This window comes from Cydia amplana, chromosome 7 (genome assembly GCF_948474715.1).
Source record: "Cydia amplana chromosome 7, ilCydAmpl1.1, whole genome shotgun sequence".
Classification (NCBI taxonomy): Eukaryota; Metazoa; Arthropoda; class Insecta; order Lepidoptera; family Tortricidae; genus Cydia; species Cydia amplana.
Genome location: NC_086075.1, coordinates 12,483,460 through 12,503,788, shown reverse-complemented (window position 1 = coordinate 12,503,788; position 20,329 = coordinate 12,483,460). Strand labels below are relative to the sequence as shown.

General features: G+C 40.1%; 2 protein-coding genes across 2 annotated transcripts in view; one reads left to right on the top strand and one right to left on the bottom strand.

Annotated features, from left to right (window-relative positions):
- Positions 1–1,744: 1,744 nt before the first annotated feature.
- On the bottom strand, positions 1,745–3,672 carry LOC134649486 (U3 small nucleolar RNA-associated protein 18 homolog). Its single transcript, XM_063504241.1, has 2 exons — positions 3,532–3,672; positions 1,745–3,056 (listed from the first exon to the last, which is right to left on the bottom strand). Exons 1-2 carry the CDS (start codon positions 3,612–3,614, stop codon positions 1,763–1,765), a joined length of 1,377 nt encoding a protein of 458 aa, XP_063360311.1. The 5' UTR covers positions 3,615–3,672; the 3' UTR covers positions 1,745–1,762.
- Positions 3,673–5,608: 1,936 nt separating this feature from the next.
- Positions 5,609–20,329, top strand: part of LOC134649767 (uncharacterized) — an 82,750-nt gene continuing 68,029 nt past the window's right edge. Inside the window, exon 1 of the mRNA XM_063504597.1 lies at positions 5,609–7,149. Within this exon, the coding sequence (XP_063360667.1) occupies positions 6,230–7,149 (920 nt within the window). The 5' untranslated portion in view covers positions 5,609–6,229. The remainder of the gene's footprint in view (positions 7,150–20,329) is intronic.

The window sequence follows — 20,329 nt, the reverse complement described above, 5'->3', positions numbered from 1 at the left end:
GTAAAGGACATTACTAATAATTTCCGAGGCACTGTTGTACCTTCGTACCTCGGTGGTACCCCGTACCACCCACGCCAATGGACCTTATCCTATAATATGACTTTTAGATTATATTTAACCTTTTGGACGCCAACGACCGATATATCCGCACCGTAGGTTCAACGCCAAAGACCGATTAATCGGTCACAAACCACAGAGCAACATAGATAGACCTACGTGCATATGCATAAAGTTCAATTTCAGTTTTGACACTTCGGTGACGTGGCGTCCGAGTGACAGCTTTTGTGTTTGACACGGCGTCGAAAAGGTTAATTGTAGGTATCGCATGTAACGTTACTTCGTAATTTACTGCGTAATTTACGCATTTTTATCATTTATTTTGTATTTAGTGTGAGAGTAGCGATTTTTTTAACATACCGATAAATTTGTTGAAAGAAACAAAGGTTATTTCATGTATTACATCGACGATACTATAGCTCTTGCTAGATGAATTACCTAGGTATTTATATTATTTAGTAATAAAAACATAATTAAGGCGGGATGTTAGGTCCATTAGCTTTATGGTGATTGTATTAGTGTTAGTTTAATGTAACTATGAAGTAATCATCACTGTGATTTTTATTTCTTTCTCTTTTTAGATAATTGTGTTCATACTTTTTTTATTTTAAGCTTCTAGCTGACCTGGTATTAACATATTTATTTATGTTTAGCACGAAAACGTAACATTGTCAACACTTTTATAACGTCAAATTAAATTATTTGATTGACTAAGTCATAGAAACCTGTATTGGATGTTTAATCTCAACAAAATAGCCAATTGATACACTCCTGTAATACAAATATAAGAAAGTTTTTGTCTCAAAAATGTTTTTTATTTACAAAATTATATACTTCAATGCCCGTTTGCTTTAATTTAAGGCATCCATTTGGACATAAGAGGTTCAGTCCTGGGAACTATAAATAAAATATACTTACGTTGTTGTTTTAGACTCATGGATTTTAACATGTCGCGCGAGTGACTAAAAAATACGCGAGTCTAAACCGTAAAACTAAACTAAAAACAAGCAACAACGGTTACACTCCGGGAGTGCCGATAGAATTGAAAACTCACCTCACTATGTTACCGACGCCCGGTAACACGATACATACGTTTAGCGGAAGTATTCTATTTATCTATTATATATTATTATCATTCTCAAATAAGATCACACTTTTTCATTGACATGTTTATTTACATACTGCCATGACAACGTCAAATTATTTGAACATAGGTAAAGTCTTGAAAAGGAGTCCGCAACATAAATGTCAAATAACATTGAGTTTTTCTTTATTGATTGAAATGCCATCTAAATTATGAGTGGGTGGCTTACGCCCCTTACGGTCACGTGATCGCCTTACGCTGTCTCGAGTTTATCATTTTTTCCTCACCTCAAAAAGTGCCCAGCGAGGCCCAGCGCCACTAAAGAAGTTTTCACTTCAAAAAAGGACAGGGAACATGTTAACCTTTTGGTAAGCCAATGACCGATATATCCGCACCGTAGGTTCAACGCCAAAGACCAATTAATCGGTCACATATCACAGAGCAACATAGACCTACGCATATGCATAAAGTTCAATTTCAGTTTTGAAAGTTCGGTGACGTGGCGTCAGCGTGACAGGTTTTGTGTTTGACACGGCGTCGGAAAGGTTAAGGATGAGGCAATGGGAAGAGAAAACAAATGTGCATCATTTGCTTACAAACATTATATTATATTGACATAAGCTAATAATTTGTGTAATGTTTAAGCCTGTACAGTAGAGCACGCTTTTTGTTATTCCCAACACCCATGTAACCACTGTTAGGTGAAAATCCAATACAATTCAAGAGACCAATATCCTTTCCTTGAGTGGGAAAGTTCTGGAAAATCTTATATGAAGGAATATGCACAAGTTTTGCAGCACTCGGTAGAACATTTGATATGATAGCCATTATCTCCGTACTTGGATTAAATTGGAGACCAGTTATTTTGGTACACAAACTGCTGACAACATGGAATGGCTCCGGGTTATATGTGGTTGATTCTTTCAGTGCTGAAGTTTGATAGATATTCACAATGCCTTCTCCGCTGCCTGTGGCTAACAATCTCCCGCACGGGCTGGTAGTGATAATGGAACCGTTCACACATCCTTGATCATAGAATTTCCTGTATGATCTAAATGTAGATAGATCCCACATTGTTACTTCACCTTGAACTCCATAACAGTACAGTTGGTCACTAGTGCCTGAGAAACATATTGAAGCAATGTCTGAATTATTTTTCAAACGTCTGATCAACTCCCTAGATGTTGCTGAGAAAATAAGTACTTCATCCAATCCACCACAAATGGCAATATACTTTCCATCTCTTGACAACTCAAAATTCTTCGTATTTAGAACAAGATCTGGCAGGTCAATAATTTCTGGCACAGCTTTTATAAGATCATAGTAACAGTACTGTCTGTGTTGGCCTGTTGATGTAATAAATGCATGAGTGCCACTGGGAGTGAATCTGGCATTATGAATTTCCCATTGTTTCAACTTAAAACTATGTAGGTTTTTATTTTCGTCAGTTGATAAAGAGAGCAAAGATACAATCCCTGCCGAGCCACCCACCAGTACAACACTTAGTTTAGGATGAAACTCAACACAATATATATTAGGGCCTTCATTATTTGTGTCAAAATTTGCATCTTGAGCCGGCTTTATTTCCAAAACCTTTGGTTTTAAGCCTGTACCAGCTTGCATCCTCTTTTTGGACTTTAAATGTCCAACTCTGTTTGAAATGTTGTCTGTGTCCTCATCACCTGTTTTTGGTTTGATTTTTGCCCAACTTGGTGTACCGATCATTGTCTCAAATTTTTGTTTGAGTTTGTCAGCATACTGTGCTTTGCCTTTGAACATGGGATTAGAAGCCACCTGGTTTTGGTCATCATCATCAGTCCATGCAGGTTTCAGGTCCAACTCTGAGTTTGAATCATCATGAGACTTCAGTTTTTCTGACATATTTTTTGATTTGTGGAAGAGCAACTGCGATAACCTGTAAATAAAATTGGCATTGATACAGTCAGCAGCAATAGTTGCTAAGCGGGCGAGGTTCAAAATGATCTCGACACGACTTTATTGTTAAAGATATTAAGAGCGTGTCAAGGTAATTTTTAACACCTCGCCCCCGCTTAGCAACTTCTGTTGTTGACTGTACAATTGGTTAGGTACAATTTTTAAACTAAGGAAATAGTAATGGGTGCTACATGGCCTTAGGAGCCAAGGAGGCTTAGTGCAACAAAAGTATGTTTTCATTTTGACAGTGGTATTAAAAATATTAAATTACGCTGGAATTTGAAACATGGCACACTCCGCTTCCATTCAAGCCAGATACAGAAGTTTTAGGTGAAAATAGTTAGACATAACAGTCTCCAAAATATAATTAAATCACTTTTCAAAACTTTACTTTTATTGCCCTCAGAAACAACACAATCGACGTAACCTATAAGTGATTCTCGTAGGTAACTTACTTTGCTTCTTCGGGATCTTCATCGTTACTCCGCATTTTCTTCATCTGTGCCTTCCCACGAGGTTTACTCCGGTTCCTCTTCATCTTTCTGAATGTTATAATTAATTACACAAAATTCACAGTCAAAGAATATGTATATGCACGCTGCAATCGCTGCATGTCATGTACTCAGTGTTGCCAGATGAAATTTGAAATATTCAGTAGAAAAAAATCGTTTTAGCAGTAGATAGGGGAAAAAAGCAGTAGATTTAAAAAGCTTGGAGGATATAATCAAACGGAGACGCCATGTCTGTAATTTTCTGTACAAAACAGTCTGCCGATTTTTGCGGGGGAGGGGAACGTCAAATGTATGCGTAACGTAAAAATAGCCATGTCAGATAAACGTCAGTCCATACATTGTGTATGACCGTTGGCCGCCTATTTTCGACAGAGGGGAAAGCCTGTTAATGGCTACTCCGTTTAGTTGTATCCTCCAAGTTAAAAAGTGATGTCTGCAATAGGTAAAATTTAAAATAAATAAATTATGCTCTGACCTGACACCAACCTCCCATAGAAAATTTGTTTTTTTTTTTCCTTTTTCTGCTGACAAACTGGGCGTAATTGAGTATTGCTGGCAAACCAAATTGTCAGTAACAGTAAAATGAAGAGTATCATTCTGTCTCTTACTTCTGTTATTACCCTATGCGCGCACGAGCAACTTTGTCGCCGCGACTTTGTGTTTTGTCTCTGTCGCACTTGACTTCGACACTTGAGTGCGACAAAGACAAAACACAAAGTCGCGGCGACAAAGTTGCTCGTGCGCGCATAGGGTTATAATTAATAAATGAGCACATGTTTTTTTTCTACTCATCATTCGCTTGCCCTTTATCCCATTCATTTGGGGTCGGCGCAGCATGTGTTTTTCTTCCATACCTCTCTCTCGCCCGTCATCTCATCATTTACTTGCGTTCGTTTCATATCATCTCTCACACAGTCCATCCACCTTTTCCTCGGTTTTCCTCTCCCGTTAATTCCCTCCACATTCATTCGTAATACCTTTCTCGTCACATGACTCAGTCCATCCATCTTTTCCTCGGTTTTCCTCTCCCATTAATTCTCTCCACATTCATTCGTAATACCTTTCTCGTCACATGACTTTCATCCGCATCACATGCCCATACCACGCTAGGCGATTCGCTCTTACTTTTTCTACTATGGGTGCAACATTCCGAGTAGGCTTCCTCTTATACTCGTATACTCATTCCTTATCCTATCCATTCTTGTCACACCACACATCCATCTTAACATTCTCATTTCCGCTACATGCAATCTCTTCTCATCCGTCACCTTTAGGGCCCAACACTGATCCATACATGACGACAGGTCTTATGATGGTTTTATAAATGATACCCCTCGTTTTCGAAAAATCAGTAGCTCACCAGCAAAAAGCAGTAGATCAGTAGATATTTTTAAAATCAGATAGATTTACTGCTTAATCAGTAGATCTGGCAACACTGCATGTACTCAACTCACAACTGACACTTGATTGACAAGTTGCTACGTTAGTTGACAGTGACACGTAAAGGTAACGTTCTGAAATAATCGACAGTGGCGTACGTGCAAAAACACTGACGGCCTACCGCGAACCACGTTCGACGTGTTGCCTCTCTATCGCACTTGTAAATTCGTACGTAAGTGTGACAGGGAGGTAACACGTCGAACGTGGTTCGCGGTAGGCCCTCTGTTCTAAAATATTGTAAAGGCATATCTGTTCTATCACATAATTCGGAAACATTGATTTACTCTTGAAAAATAAAAATATCTCAAAGTAATAATACATTTAAAATATATCACGTCTGTATAAAATAATAAAAATAATTCTTTGTCTCATGCAAATTGATCAAATTTGGAACGGTCCGCTTCGACAACTGTTCCATAGACAAGAGGGTTTTTTCTCGTACGCAGTCTAACAGATGACGCTACTGAAATTGTCGATAAAGCAGAAAGTGATATGCAGACATTTTAGTTCTTAATGCGGCCGACAGATGACAATTTAAATCAGTGTTGCATCTCTTTTACTCTACCAGTTAATTTTTAATGCAAGAAAGATGTAGAGTCAGCCAACAGATATTCCTAGTATAGAGCTAGAGTTTCTTCATTCGTTATTCGCCGTGCTTCATTTCAATGCATCGCCGTTTTGTGATGAAATCGTTTTCAAAATTGTTTTAAGTGATCGAATATTAGTTATACGGTGTCAATTTGTGTAGTGTTACCGATCAAAACAAAGTTTATGGAAGCCATATAAGTTTGTTGCTCGATTATGAAGCGAACTCTTTTTATTGTGTGACCTTTTTACATCCTTGGATAGTGTGGCAATGGTTTTACTAATGAATAAGAAACAGTTGTAAAAAGTGCTACCTATTTTATTATCTCTACTGAGGGGTCTATTAGGTTTTACAATGGGGCCGATAGGGGCACCCCCATAAAAATATTAGTACCGTTCGTTTAGACCATCATAAAAACATCACAGATACGCTTCATGACAATCGAATCGAAACGTTCGGTCGAGGATGGTGCGGCGCCTCCGCGGCACGGAGAGGTCGCGGAGCGATGATCGGAGGCCCGACAGCGATGCTCGGAGCGGCGCCCGCTCCGGAGGGTCGCGTCCAGCGTTCAGCTAGTGAGCAGCCGGCTCGCGCGGAGTGTGATGTGCGTGCGGGATGGCCAGCAAGCCCGCGACTCCGGCGGCCGCGCGAGGCGTGCCCGGCGCGCCGCGCGTGCTGGTGTACGTGGCGGACTCGCGCCAGCTAGAGCCCGGCGCCGCGGCGCCCGCCGAGCCGCCGCCGCTGTACCCGCACGACCTGCCCGTCGCGCTGCCCCGCAACGCGCTCTACAGAACGCCGAGCGACGCGGCGGACCGAAACTCGCCCAACACCATCTTCTACAAGCCCTTGAACAATGATGGCAAGCTTAACACTTATGGATCAGGTGATAGTTTGGTCCAGAGAACTGATTTCTTTCCTGTCGCTCAACAATTTCTGAAAGAAAGTTTAAAACTTGACGAGAACAAGTCAGAGAGACAAAGTAATATTGTTGTGCGAAGAGACTGTAGTAATAGTTCAATTAATTCAGAAGTCTGTGGTGTAGAAAGTTACAATTCAAGAGTACCATTAGAATCAGGGGAGTTAGCGACATATCAAACCAGATGCCCCGTTCCTGGAGTGTCTGATAATGCTGTGCCGTTGCAACCAATTGTAGTTCAGCATGGTTTCAATCAGTTCACGGAGAGTGGCTCGGTGAATGTGAATAGTGAAGGAAGAAATAGTGACAGAGAATTAGTGGACAAGAGTTTTGTGAACTATCAGTTTTTAGAACAAAGTGTATCTCACCAGTCAATAGTGAATCAAAGTATAAATATATTGAATCAGCAAGTGGGTGTGAGCCGAGTGAGTGAGGGGGAAGGCCCGCAGTTGGTGCGGACACCGGACGGGCTGGTGTTGGCGGTGCTGCCATCGACAGCTCCGCAGCCGGACTCCTCAGAACTTAGCAGTAGGACTGCACAAAGTGAATCTTCTCAAACAATTATAGTGCCTTTAGGTTGGAGAAGAATAGTGAGTGGCACATCAGTCCTGTATATAAGGTTAGTTCAACATTTCATCTTTTCTGACATAATTTTTTATCTAGATGCTGTAGGAAGTTGGGTTGTATATACTTTATTTTTGAATTCTCATTTATAGGTTGTATTGATTAATTTCTTGTGAATGATGATATTCATGAGATGATGAATGAGAGAGGTATGGGGAAAAAAGGCATGCTGCGCCAACTCCAAGTGATAGGAAAAGTGCAAGTCAATGATAATTGATTAACTTCTTGTGAAAGCTTTTCAAGAATACTGCAGACTATTAAGGCAGATTTTTATTATAATTACTAATAATTTATTTGTGTCATTCCCGTACACCATAAAACTATGTATATTAAATCAGCAAATTTACTGCTTACAGTTTGGTAATTAATGTTCCTCAGACAATGTTCCTGAGTCAGGGTCCCATTTTCTAAAGTCTACTATTTAGACATCAATGACCAACCTCCTAAGACCCAGAAGCATTTGTTTTGTTTTTGAATTTGGAACCCTTAGTTACTCAATGAAAGTTCAAAATATTTTTTGGAATATGTACAATAATTTGTACGCAGGGACTTAGGAGGTTAAACAGAAACAAAATGACACTGAATTAAAATTTAAAACAACACAGAATTTGTTGATTATAACAGAATCTTTTATAAAACAGTAGTACATATTGAGTTACCTGGTCTGGTATATCTTTTGACATATTTACTCTGTACTAATTACATAAAAGAGAGACAAGTTACCTAATAAAATAATAGCTTTGCATGTAAAATGTATTGTTATGGGAGCAATAAAGAATATTTACTCACTCATTCAGAGACACTTAATGCAGTGTACCTAACATCAAAATGCTTCTTTGCAAAGGAGTGGGTTTATTAGTCCCGCGTATACCTAGTAGGTCTGTGTAACATCTGTGTTCGTTTTTTTTAGCATTAGAAAGAACTTGAAAGAAGGTAAGCGATCTTGACATGTCTTTTAATTGAAAAAAATCAGTAACTATTACTTATGAAAGCAGAAGAATATAAATGATCGTATTAGATTCATAATTGTTACATATTTGCCGTAACTTATTTTTAAAATGTGTTTTTCAATTAAAAGACACATCAAGATTGTTTACCTTATTTCTAATGCTAAAGAAAACGAACTATAAAGTTTTTACCTAAAATTCTTGGTCCATAAATAGAGTTAAATTCATTGTTAAAATAGGCACGTATTTGGATGCGATTACAGCTCTTATTTACGAGCATTTCTACCAATATAAATTGAACTTAATAAGACAACCATAAAGCGAATGCATAGTTGCAGAAACCTGTTTGCAACAGCAAATCGAATACGTTTATTGACTTCTCACTACTTGACGAGCACTTGCCATGATAAAACTAAAAATAAAACTCATTCCGTACAAAAATATGATGAGTTGTAAGGCGCGCAGGTAGTTATGGGTTACATAAATATATACATTTGAAGATCATTGAAATTATAAGACTACTTTGTTGTAAATGCAATTTTAAATTAATCGTCAAAGCAGCAATTTCATTAAATTTAACTTGGCTGGTTAAACTAGATTATTTTAAGGTGTTTGTTGAGCATTTTTTTTAATTTTCCATTCCATATGGTTTAAGATTCCAAGTTTTCATAGGTACAGTCAGCAGCAATAGTTGCTAAGCGTGCGAGGTGTTCAAAATCATCTTGATGGGACTTTATTGTTAAGAGAATAAGAGCGCGTCAAGGTAATTTTGAACACCTCGCCCGCTTAGCAACTTCTGCTGCCTAATAGGATATTATTTATAGTCTATATCGTCAGGTGACAAGCAAAACTCACTAAGTACCACCACAAGTTCATAGCCATAGTGAATCATATTAGTACGAAAAGAAGGTTGATTTTTGTTTAAATATTTTTTAGTAATTAGTGAGTTTTGCTTGTCACCTGACGATATATAGACATAATTACACACGTTTAAAAGTAATAATAATAACTGTTGGTTATATGTATTTGACGAAACATTGACAGTTTGGTCGAATCCTAAGTGTAAAAACATTGTCAGATCTACCGTTCTGCTCTGATTCCGTGCATGTAGATGTAGAAGTTTGATACTGTATCAACAAAATAGTTAACACAATGATTCCCCGATAAATAGTTAGTGTTAATGAAGTACGCGACGCGAGCCTCGGATCGAGCGCTAACGTTAAATCAATCCTGCGCAAGTGGACAAACCAGTCGGGCAGCTGGGCGGACGTGGCCCGGCGCAAGTCAGAACCTTCCATCCTATCTCTTAATTGAAAGTTTACAAGGTTAATCTACCTTATTGATTTCGAGGAACATTACCTACCTTTATAATTCGATGCAGGGTTAAATGTAGATACGTTATAAAAATATCCATAGGACTTTCAGATGTTTCAGCGCGTCAGGTGAATCGTCAAGAGTAGTTTCGTGTATAAATTACAGGTAAAATGTCAACATACAAAGAATAATCGCCTATTAAATAAATCAACATTCACAAGTCAGGTTTCTTATTAACATAAAGTTTTACACCAAACTTTTAATAGGTCGATGCATGTCTTTGTAGATGCATGCCCATGGCATCTATCTTCTCTCTTGGCCTTTATCTAATTGTTCGTTTACGAGGAAAACATCTGTTATTGATAACGTAATTCTTACCTATACTTGAGAGTCCCCAAAAGTCCATCCATTAGTGTCATATGCCAATGTGTTAAAAGACTATTATCCCGTTTTAAGGCCTGTGCACACCGGCTGCGTGTGCGTGACGTGCACGTGCGCGTGCAGCGTTGTAGTATACAGATCCTTATCAGAGACGGCATGAAATATGATGCGGAAGGGTAGAAAGTAACACCACTATAGTCGGGTAAATAATGAATACTTTAATAGAAACTGTTGGCCTTATATACTAATTTACATCCTTTGTCTGAGTTCAATCATGTGGAAAATCGCAATGAATCATAATTGTGTCGTCTCGAGTTACATTGGAATACCGATTATTATTGAAGCGTGAAAAGAATTATAATTTATCTATTTGTCAGCTGATCAGCTGTGATCAGCTGTGTGGCCTCACTACAGGCACACCGCTTGCGTGACGTGCGTGTGCGACTCCGACATTTTAGCTCAGCGCACGTGCACGTCACGCACACGCAAGCCGGTGTGCACAGGCCTTAAATGAGCCACCACCGCCAACTCTTGCCCCTTGCACTCGCAGCTCCAAGAGCAACTCCTTACGTCCGTCGGCAGTCGGCACCGTCCGCCGGAGACCTGTCTCCCGGGAATATCTCTTGATGCCTGACGATCTGAGACGCGTTTAAGATAACGCACAGTCAAGGGCCGGTGGTACTGGCCCTATCGCGAACTTCACGATTGGTGCATTTCTGTCACTAATTAAAGAGCTTCGCCTTCCAATGTCGATGTTTGTATTAGCTCCTCTAACTACAATAAACGATATTTCCAGGGATGGTAGCGATTGGTTCAGGATTTTAAAACATGAGTTCCATTCCCGGCTTGTGCCAAAAGATGTAAGTATTTGTTTACCCTAACCTTAAATATATCATCGAATTCCAACACCGTCTTGTTTTTCCTTTGGGGTAAGAGTTTTATTTACATTCCAAGTCCATTATTAGTAATTATGCTGAATTGCTGATATTGGATACGACAAGAACACTGAAGTACGAAAAAATATGGGAATGTTATAATATTTAATTGTGTTCCAGAGTGAATAGTTGCCTTTCCATTAGATTTAACATAAAACCATCTCCACAATCCACGAGCACTCTTTGTGTCAAGCACGATTAGAAAAGAAAGTTACGTATTCATATTTCATAGCGACTATGGGTGTGCCGAGGGAGGCTCTATTGTGCCTGCCTGTGCTCATTACCTGCCTCTTATCTGTCATTGGCAGCACAATGCTAATGCAAACAATGCTGTAAAAGTCAGCCTGCCCGGTAATGGTTCTCCGTTAACAAACCATTGACTATAATATGTATTTCCTATTAAAGTAATAAACGGGGTTACAAACGAATTCAATTGCCGCTTTTCTTATAAAAAAGGAATTCTGATAACAAAGTTGTGTAAATCCGAGGAGGCTGCGTATCTGTCCGACCTGAAGGACAGAAGCGGTTGTGGTTTTAACATTTAATTGAGGGCCAAAAGACCCCGAAAGGTTCCTAATCCTTAATAATGCTGTTGAATTAAGATTGTCAGATAATAGGTCTGTTTACAAACTTTCACTTCATATTAAATACGGATAATTGCTGCTTTTCTGATGAAAGAACTTCTGTATTAAACTATTTCGAAAGGTCTGTCCTGCCTGTGTCTGTGTGTGTGTGTCTGTCTGTCTGTGCCTGTTAGTCTGACCTTTTAGGACAGATATCTGATACATTATATGATGTAGAACATATAATATTTATTTAACGAAATAATCAACAGCTGCGTACAATATCCTAAGCTGTCTATAACGGGTAACATCAGGCAGTCCTTTTCGAGTTTCCGAAGAGCAGCTGACGAAGACACTGAGCATACGGCTATTGCCTCGTTGATTTACTGCCACTGCAAGATAAAGCCGAAACAAGGTGACGTCAAAAATCTGTTTTCTCTCGGGCCATAAACTCTGTTGGATTTCTCTGGCCTCCTTTGTGATGTATTGCACAATGACTCCGGGATGGTCCGTACATCTTCGATACTTTACCTACGGCGTATTGTTTCGGCCGGCCGATGGGCGTCGTCGGCATTCTGATCCCATTTACAATTCGTTCCGACTTTCTTTACAATGTTAACAATAAGCCACATGCACAGTATCAAAGCTTTTTGTCATTTCCTTGCCACCCGGCGTGATTTGTTTCAAATTTCAATACTAAATTCTCTAAACTTAAAATCAAAGAGCCGGGCAACGCCTCCTTTTACTTGCCAGATAAATCTCTAAAATGTTTTAGCGAATGGCTTTTTAGTTGAAATATGAACTCTACCTGAGGCGGGCAGTCAGTAAAACTTTACAATGTCCCTAATTTGAGATTTATAGTCCCGCTCAGTGATGAATGGCTATTGTGAAATACGATATTGTGCCCAAGTAAAACAAAGAATACAGTCCTCGCTTGGAATTCAAATCTTTGTTTTTTATAAAATATACACATACGTTAATGATTGCTTGTTTTGATACTAAAAATTGTATCATGCATTTACGGAATTAGAAAATCATTAGTTTGAAAGAGTTATTTTTAATTAAAAAATTAAAATTTAATATTTATTATTGTTTTATTTGGGTATTTTTCGTGCACATGGTCTCGAAAAGCGCCATTTGATGAAGTGGAGTCAACAGAAGTACCTACTCCATAACACTTCTGAAACACTGCATTGTATACTGCGGAATGCCAGCGTTTTGGCTTCTTGTAATTGTTACAGAGCTACGTGAGCTTATTCCACCGTCCCCATTCTACCATCGGACTTTTAGACGCACGCCCGGTTTCCATCCATTCTTGGTAGATATTCCACCAATTCGCACGAAGCGCTTTGCTTCCTCTTTTCTTATGCGCACTGCCAGGAAATGGAATTCATTGCCGGCGTCTATATTTCCGAGCACATATAACCCGGCAACCTTCAAATCAAGGGTGAACAGGCACCTTCTGGGCAGGCTCGCTCCATCGTAGGCCACGTCTTCGCCTCGGCTAGTCTGTGGCCATGAGTTAGCCCAAATTATATAAAAAACTAAAAAAAAATGAGATTGCGCTATAATTCATTAATTGATTACTAATTACATTTCAAAATGCTTTGTGCATTGGTTTTTTAATTCAAATTTATTGTTTTTGTATACATATGTACATAAAACCTTATTGTTTTGTAGAAATAATACCTTACGCTTATAAAATATAATCTTTATAGGCTCGTTAACGCGTAGCCAGCATTATTATGTATTTACATTTACACTCTATTGGTACCTATATCCAGCGATACAATGGTTTTGTTACCTACAATGATCGTCAATAGTTTTAAGATCATACGCGCGTTGACCTCCGCGGCCTCGACGCGGAAATAATTCGAATTACGTAAGCCGAGTCGAACATTTTTTATTGCTCCATTAAATGAGGCACGAGAGGTGGAGACTCGGAGAGCGTCTCAGCACAACAAATAAACGAACTTCTCCGATGATACGGCTATTAGTCTTCCTACTGGTGATTGCCACTCGAATGGGAGCCATTTGATCGTGACGAGTAATTAATTGTTCATTTATGTGCCTACTTGGTATCCATAAAAGAACATGCGAGCCCTAAATTTTGTAGTCAGTTAAGTAACCTCATCCGGATTGCAAAAAACAGACGTTGGATACTAAAATTTAAAGATATTGTAGTCGTCTTTTTTATTACCAAATAAATTATATTTACAATAAGCTAAGTCTGCTAAGTTATACGCAGTGTTTTTAGTAAGAGTATATTTTATAATAGCAGTACATATTGGACAAATATTGCGACAGTATGTTGTAACAACCCTTGACACCGGATGCGGTGCTCACATGTTCACCAGACGGTCGAAGAAACGAAACGTGTGCTCCCATTCTATCTGTTCCCACAGCCAGTAACCGAGGGGATCGAGTCAAGGTTAGCTATGCGAATCTAATAAAAACACTTAACTCCACACAAAAACAAGACGTTGTTACATGTCTCAGTGTTCAAATGTATTTACTTGGTGATGCGGCGTTGCGTGCGGCAGGTGTTCGCGCTCCTGAACTTATATTCGCAACGTACTGATACTCACTTGTAGAAACGAGTTTATTTATAGATGTGCCGTACAAGGCAGATAAATTTAAAAGAGATTATCGCAGACAAATTACGATAGCGTTTAATGGGCAAAAGAGAATATTTCATGTATTATAACCACGTATTTAAATCGTTTTTCTGTTCGTTATGGTCTTATCTTATATTCAGATATCTTATATACGCGTGAATTATGGCATTTAAGAGATTATGTTATGACTGTCATAGGTTGGGAAGTATTAAATTAAAACAGTTTTATAATACACACTTAGCTGTGAATATTTTCACTTCATGTTTTCGTGTTTCTGTGTCATCACAAAAACCGGATCGACCAGTCCTCTTCTTAACAAAATGACTGTACCGAATCGGTCTTCAACTATATTTCGTTTCGACACAAAATTTAAACTCGTAAACAGTGACGATTATTGAAACAACAAAAGCCTTGAAAAGGCTTGGTTATTTTCATAATTCTCTGCAAGTAGCACGAGTATATCAGTGAAGGTAACGCGTGGCTGTTACGCGTCAGAGCGGCCGTTCACCTGCCGATGTAATTTAACAAAAATGTACACCACTTATGTGTTTAAATACTTAATCCTTGTTAAATGTATATCCTGGCCTTTTATCTCAAATGTAACTACAAAACGTTACTTGATACCCAACTGACGAAGGGAGCGTAATAATTGTCGAGTGTGCATATGTTTGAATCTTTTAATTTGGCAAGTTCAAAGCCCTATGTTACTATTGTAATACATACATACATGTCGAAACTGTCAAAAGTAGAGGTTTTATTTCTATCTCAATGAAAATATTCACGATTATGATAATAAAAATGTATTTAAATTACAATGCAATGTTGCGGAGCCGTATCCATGAAAAATGTTCAATAAGGACATAATGTATCCTTAAACAGACATATACCTGCATACATTAGACTAAACATACGTATTAATGTTAATGTAAAGCTTGTTGCGGTACGGTACGCAATATTAATAACATGAAACATGAACTAACTCCGTTTGAATTGACTTAATTATACGCTTTTGATACAGGTAAGACATGAAGATCGAAACCCGTTCGTATTGCCGAAGTGGTCCGAAGACAACCGAACAACATCATTTATTCAATACAACTTTCGTGAACAATCTAAAGTTGTGACAGTAGACGTTTAAGCAAAATACTGACGCGCATTTTGGCACCTTTTGAAGGGTTCCAAAATTAGACGTCCCTTATCGAGCGACCCCGACCCATATCAGCTTTGCTCCCCTCGCATGAATAAATAAATGCTCAATTTGTAGCTCACTCGTTTACGGACGCATTGATATAAATGCCTCCGGCCTAAAATGGACTCTCATGCTTAACCCGCAACTTGAAAGAGCAGTATAAAGAAGTCTCTTTATAGTCTTTTAAGAGCTCTTTTGTACTGGCCGTCAACAGGTTATGAAAAATCAATCACCCGCTTTGAGTGGCCAGTCCTGTTCAATTTATTCAATTATGTGATAATTATTTAGCTAGGCGGGCCAGTCTCGTTTTATAAAAATAAATGCCTTTATTACCTATGAATTTACGTGTCTTTTGAAGGCTCGGTATTAGACCAGTTTTTGTGTTTCATTAGGGAATATGGAGACATTAAAATTGTGCATGCTTATTTATATTAAACATAAAGCATCTGAAGTAATATTTTACTTTGTTTTTATGTACAAATTCCAATTAGGCTTTACGTGACTTTCAGAAATGCATGTACTTAATATGTGCACAGTTGTTAATCAACACTATCGCGGCATTATAAAAATATGAATTCATAAGACTAGTCGAACACGATCGAAAATAAACAAATATCCGTACCCTTAAGCGTCAACACGTTTTAGCTTATATGTTTACACAAACGGGGTGCATAATGACGTAATACATGTACCACAGCCGGGAAGTGCTCGAATATCATGTATCGGGGGTGTTATTGTGATCGCAAATCGAATCTAAAGTCGCCATTTTGAAAAAAAAAAAATCTAATAGCTGAATCGACTAAAAAACGTATAATAATTGAACCGGATCACAAAATGTCTTGAGAATCGGTTGAGAAACACACATCGCAACTAGGGTTTGAGATCCGGATATCCGGATATCCGAAATATCCGGATATCCGTCAAATCTAAGATCCAACGGCTCATAGGATCCGGATATTTCGGATCTCACGGATCCGTTAAATATTGCATTGGTCGCGTTATTGGTACGCGATAACGTCATAAAATAAATACAAATATTGCTTAAACTAAACAGTAGTAATAGTAACAGTCTTAAAACGAGCTACCTGCATGCCTCCTGACTGGAATAAGGGTAAATATTTGTATGTTTTAAAGTAATTGTTATCAGGTTTTCGCTCAGTCGCCTTTGGGTCATCTACCTGGAACATCATTAGTGCTTGTGCGTGTTGTTATCAGTGACTTTTTTGTGTTATCGTGTCGGTTCCCAGTCTTCTGTTAACATAAATAACATGTGCTTGATGTGCTGCTAACTGAGTATATTGATATTTTTTTCTCGTTATTATGAAGCTGTAGCCCAAATTTCTTAATTTCCCGAAACTTTTGTAGTAATTTTACATTATTTTGCAGTAATTAACTGGATTTATATATACCTATAATGGAAGATTGTTGTAATGGGGACTGAATAAATGAGTTAGATACTTTTTCTAAGCCATTTTTCTCAGTCGAACGACTGAAGGTATAGCTATTTTACCAAGGTAAAGGAAGTACGTTTTTTAATAGTATAAATTATATCACACCACACCGGTATAAAATAATAAAAGTACATAAATGTAACTTTTTCTCCATTTTCTATTTTGTGAGCTTATAATGGCAAATTTAAGAAAAAACGCCGAAGTTAAAGCGGTGTTTTTAGGCACCTTTAGAATTAATTCTTCTGAGCAGATATATAAAAATAAATTTGCTTTAATTACTTCATTTTTGGCGTTTTCGGTTACAAATCGAATACGGCCTCCTAAAATAGTAGTTTATGCAACAGTGATATAATAAGGGTTCTTAAAATTCAAGGGTCGAAGTTACAAAACGAGACGTAGTCGAGTTTTGTAAAAAAAGACCCGAGAATTTTAAGAACCAATTATGAGCTGTTGCATACATTACTTTTTCTATGACAGCTGCAGCAAAAAAAAAAAAAAATTATTAAAAAAAAGAGTTATTATTAAAAAAAGAGTTATTATTTAAAAAAAAATGAGTTATTATTAAAAAAAAAAAAGAGTTATTATTGTAAATGAAAACATACCTCTTTCAATCAAGATGATCGGAACTTGTATCTTTAAAAAAAATAAAGCAGTTGTTTTATACTCATAAGATGACTGCTAGCAGTCATCTTATGAGCCTATAGACAAAGCATTCAAATGACATTGCTTTAGATATCACTGTCAGTCATTTAATTGACACATTTAAGTGCTGGAGTAGAAAAAATGCATAATATTATTAATAGGAATACCTAATTAAGACTACACTGAATATCTTATTATACTTATTTATATCGTTTTGAGATAATAATAATAATAATTAAAAAAAAAAAAACCGCTGACACTGACAGACGTCCTTTTACATTTCTTTTGATAAAATATATTTTTAAATGTGGTTTTTGCCTTAAAATACTGTTAAATACTCATGTGTGAACCGAGTTATGCGTAAATCATGCGGACAATTGATAATTATGATTAAAAACATCGCGACCATGGGTGCGTTGTGACCTATGTTGACATTTGTCATACTTCACTGGCAAAACCACCACAATAAGAAATGATAACGAGGAGTCGAGCAAAAGCGGCAACAACAAGCGCACGCCCACCACCCCCGCCCGCCTCGTCCAGTTCCTCGTCCACACCGTCGTCAGGTGACGAGTTCACAACGGCGCCTGACACAGACGGGTCCAGTGACGAGAGCGGGCCGCCGCCGCCGCCGCCACGACCACCTGCGCGACGAGGGCGGCCACCGCTGCCGGCACGCTTGGGGCCTGCGGGACATCCTGCCCCGCCCACGGCTCCCGCTGCCGGTGGTATAGTGCGTCGCATGAGATGGACTCGGCAAATGAACGAGAATGTCATGCGCGCCTATTATGGGGCTACAGAGGGGGGAACACAACTATCCGCCTATCGTTCAAGAATACTGCCTCTGTTTCAGGCTCTTGAACCCACCATCACCGTGTCGGAGCAACGATTATCGGATCAGGTGCGCGTCATTCAGCGGCTAAAGCGGTTGGATGACTCGACACTTGATCGGCTTCGCCTGGAGGCTCTCTCTGCTCGCGCGGCCTCCACCTCGGCGCGGGACCCGCCCGCGACGTTGCCGGATTCGGTGCCCGCACCCGACCAGACACCGGGGGCACCGCGGGTGGATCTCAACGCCGACGAGGAGGAGATCGCGCAGAGTGTGAGTAGTACAGCCAATGAGCATCTGAGGAGGACTCTGGATGAGGCGATTACGCAGTATCGCTCCACTCCCAACACTAGGCCACGATTACCACGTTTGCCTATGAATAGACGCAATCTAGCGCTAATGGGAGCCCTAAACGCTTTACTAGAGCCATATCTACGGACTAGTAAAGATTTAGATAATACGCACGCGATCATGTATTGCGGAGCCATCGCGGCGTGCCGTGTTGCACGAGTCAAGTTTCCGGACTCTGAACGTGCACCTAGGACCGCCGGAGGTGCCCCCGCATGGCAAATACGGATCGAGCGACGTATCAGCTCCTTTAGGACTCTTATCGCAAAGCTGATCTGCTTCAGGGGGGGCAACAATCGCCCCCGAGTAATGCGCTTTGTAAACCAGGCGTTTGCGGGGACGGATATCAGGCCCCGCGACTACATGGCCAACGTTATGGAGCGCATCGACTTTCTAAAGCAGAAAGTCTACGCATGGGCAAACCGTATTCGCCGCTACAGAGAGCGTGTGGATCGATTCCAGCAGAATCGTCTTTTCCAGAGTGACCAAAGGAAGGTGTACCGAAAGTGGGAGGAAACCAACCTTCGTGAGTCCGACACGCAGCCGCCGGATCCTACTGTCATGACTGACTTCTGGCGTAGCATCTGGTCGGTGCCTGTCGGACACACCGAGGGGGGTTGGATGAATGTTGTCGAGCGTGAGTGCGAGTCCATCGAACCTATGGGGGTAGTCACTATCACCCCCGATGACGTAAGTTGTGCCATCCGCACGGCCCAGAACTGGAAAAGTCCTGGGCCGGATGGATTGCACAACTTCTGGCTAAAATGGTTCCGATGCTCGCACTCGTGCTTGGCAGCACAATTTCAACAAGCCCTCGAGCTTGGTTCTCTCCCACCTTCCTTAACAACTGGTGTCACCTTCCTGCTCTATAAGTCCGGTAGTACCACGGAAGCGAAGAATTACAGACCCATCACGTGCTTACCTACACTTTATAAGCTCCTTACATCCATTTTGAGGACAAAAATCAACGCGCACATTGTCGCTAACAATATTTTGACCCCCGCTCAAAATGGATGTAGGGTTGGGTCCCGTGGTACTAAAGAGCTCCTCCTCATAGACATGACCATTTGCCAACAAATCCGGCGGAACAAGGAGGCCCTCTCAGCCGCTTGGATTGACTACAAGAAGGCCTATGATTCGGTGCCTCATTCATGGCTGGGGAGGGTCTTAGAGCTGTATAAAGTTGATGCAGCTTTGAGAGCCTTTCTAAGCGCGTGTATGAGACAGTGGACCACAGTCCTTCGTCAACCAGGAGGCGGGGATGACCGCCCTGGCCCGCAGGATTTCATAAGGATTGAGCGAGGAATATTTCAGGGTGATAGTCTGAGTCCCCTATGGTTCTGCCTAGCTCTGAATCCCCTCAGCACCCTGCTGAAGGATTTGGGACTAGGTTGCCGGCTTCGGAGAGAGGGTGAAGTCATTTCTCACCTTCTGTACATGGATGACCTCAAATTATTTGCACCAAATAGCCGAGACTTGACGGAGCTACTGAAAACCACCGAAGTCTTCAGTAGTGCCATCAACATGGAGTTTGGTGTCGATAAATGTGCGGTTATGCATGTACAGCGGGGGAGGGTTGTAAATTCAACAAATTTACAACCTTCTGAGACAATGTCTTTCAGATCTATCTCTGAATCAGAAACCTATAAATACCTTGGTATGTCACAGTCGTTGGGTATTGAGGACGAGGGTATTAGACGGTCGGTGAAGGAGCGCTTTTTCAGTCGGCTCACAAAAGTCCTTAACAGTCTTTTGTCAGGAGGCAACAAAGTGCGCGCCTTCAACGCCTGGGTAATGCCCCTACTCACATACTCCTTTGGCATACTAAGGTGGACTCAGACCGAGCTGGATGCCCTGGATCGGAGGGTCCGATCACTGCTCACCGCGCATCGCATGCTACACCCACGCTCGTCAGTTATGAGATTGTACATCCCACGGAAATGTGGTGGCCGAGGCTT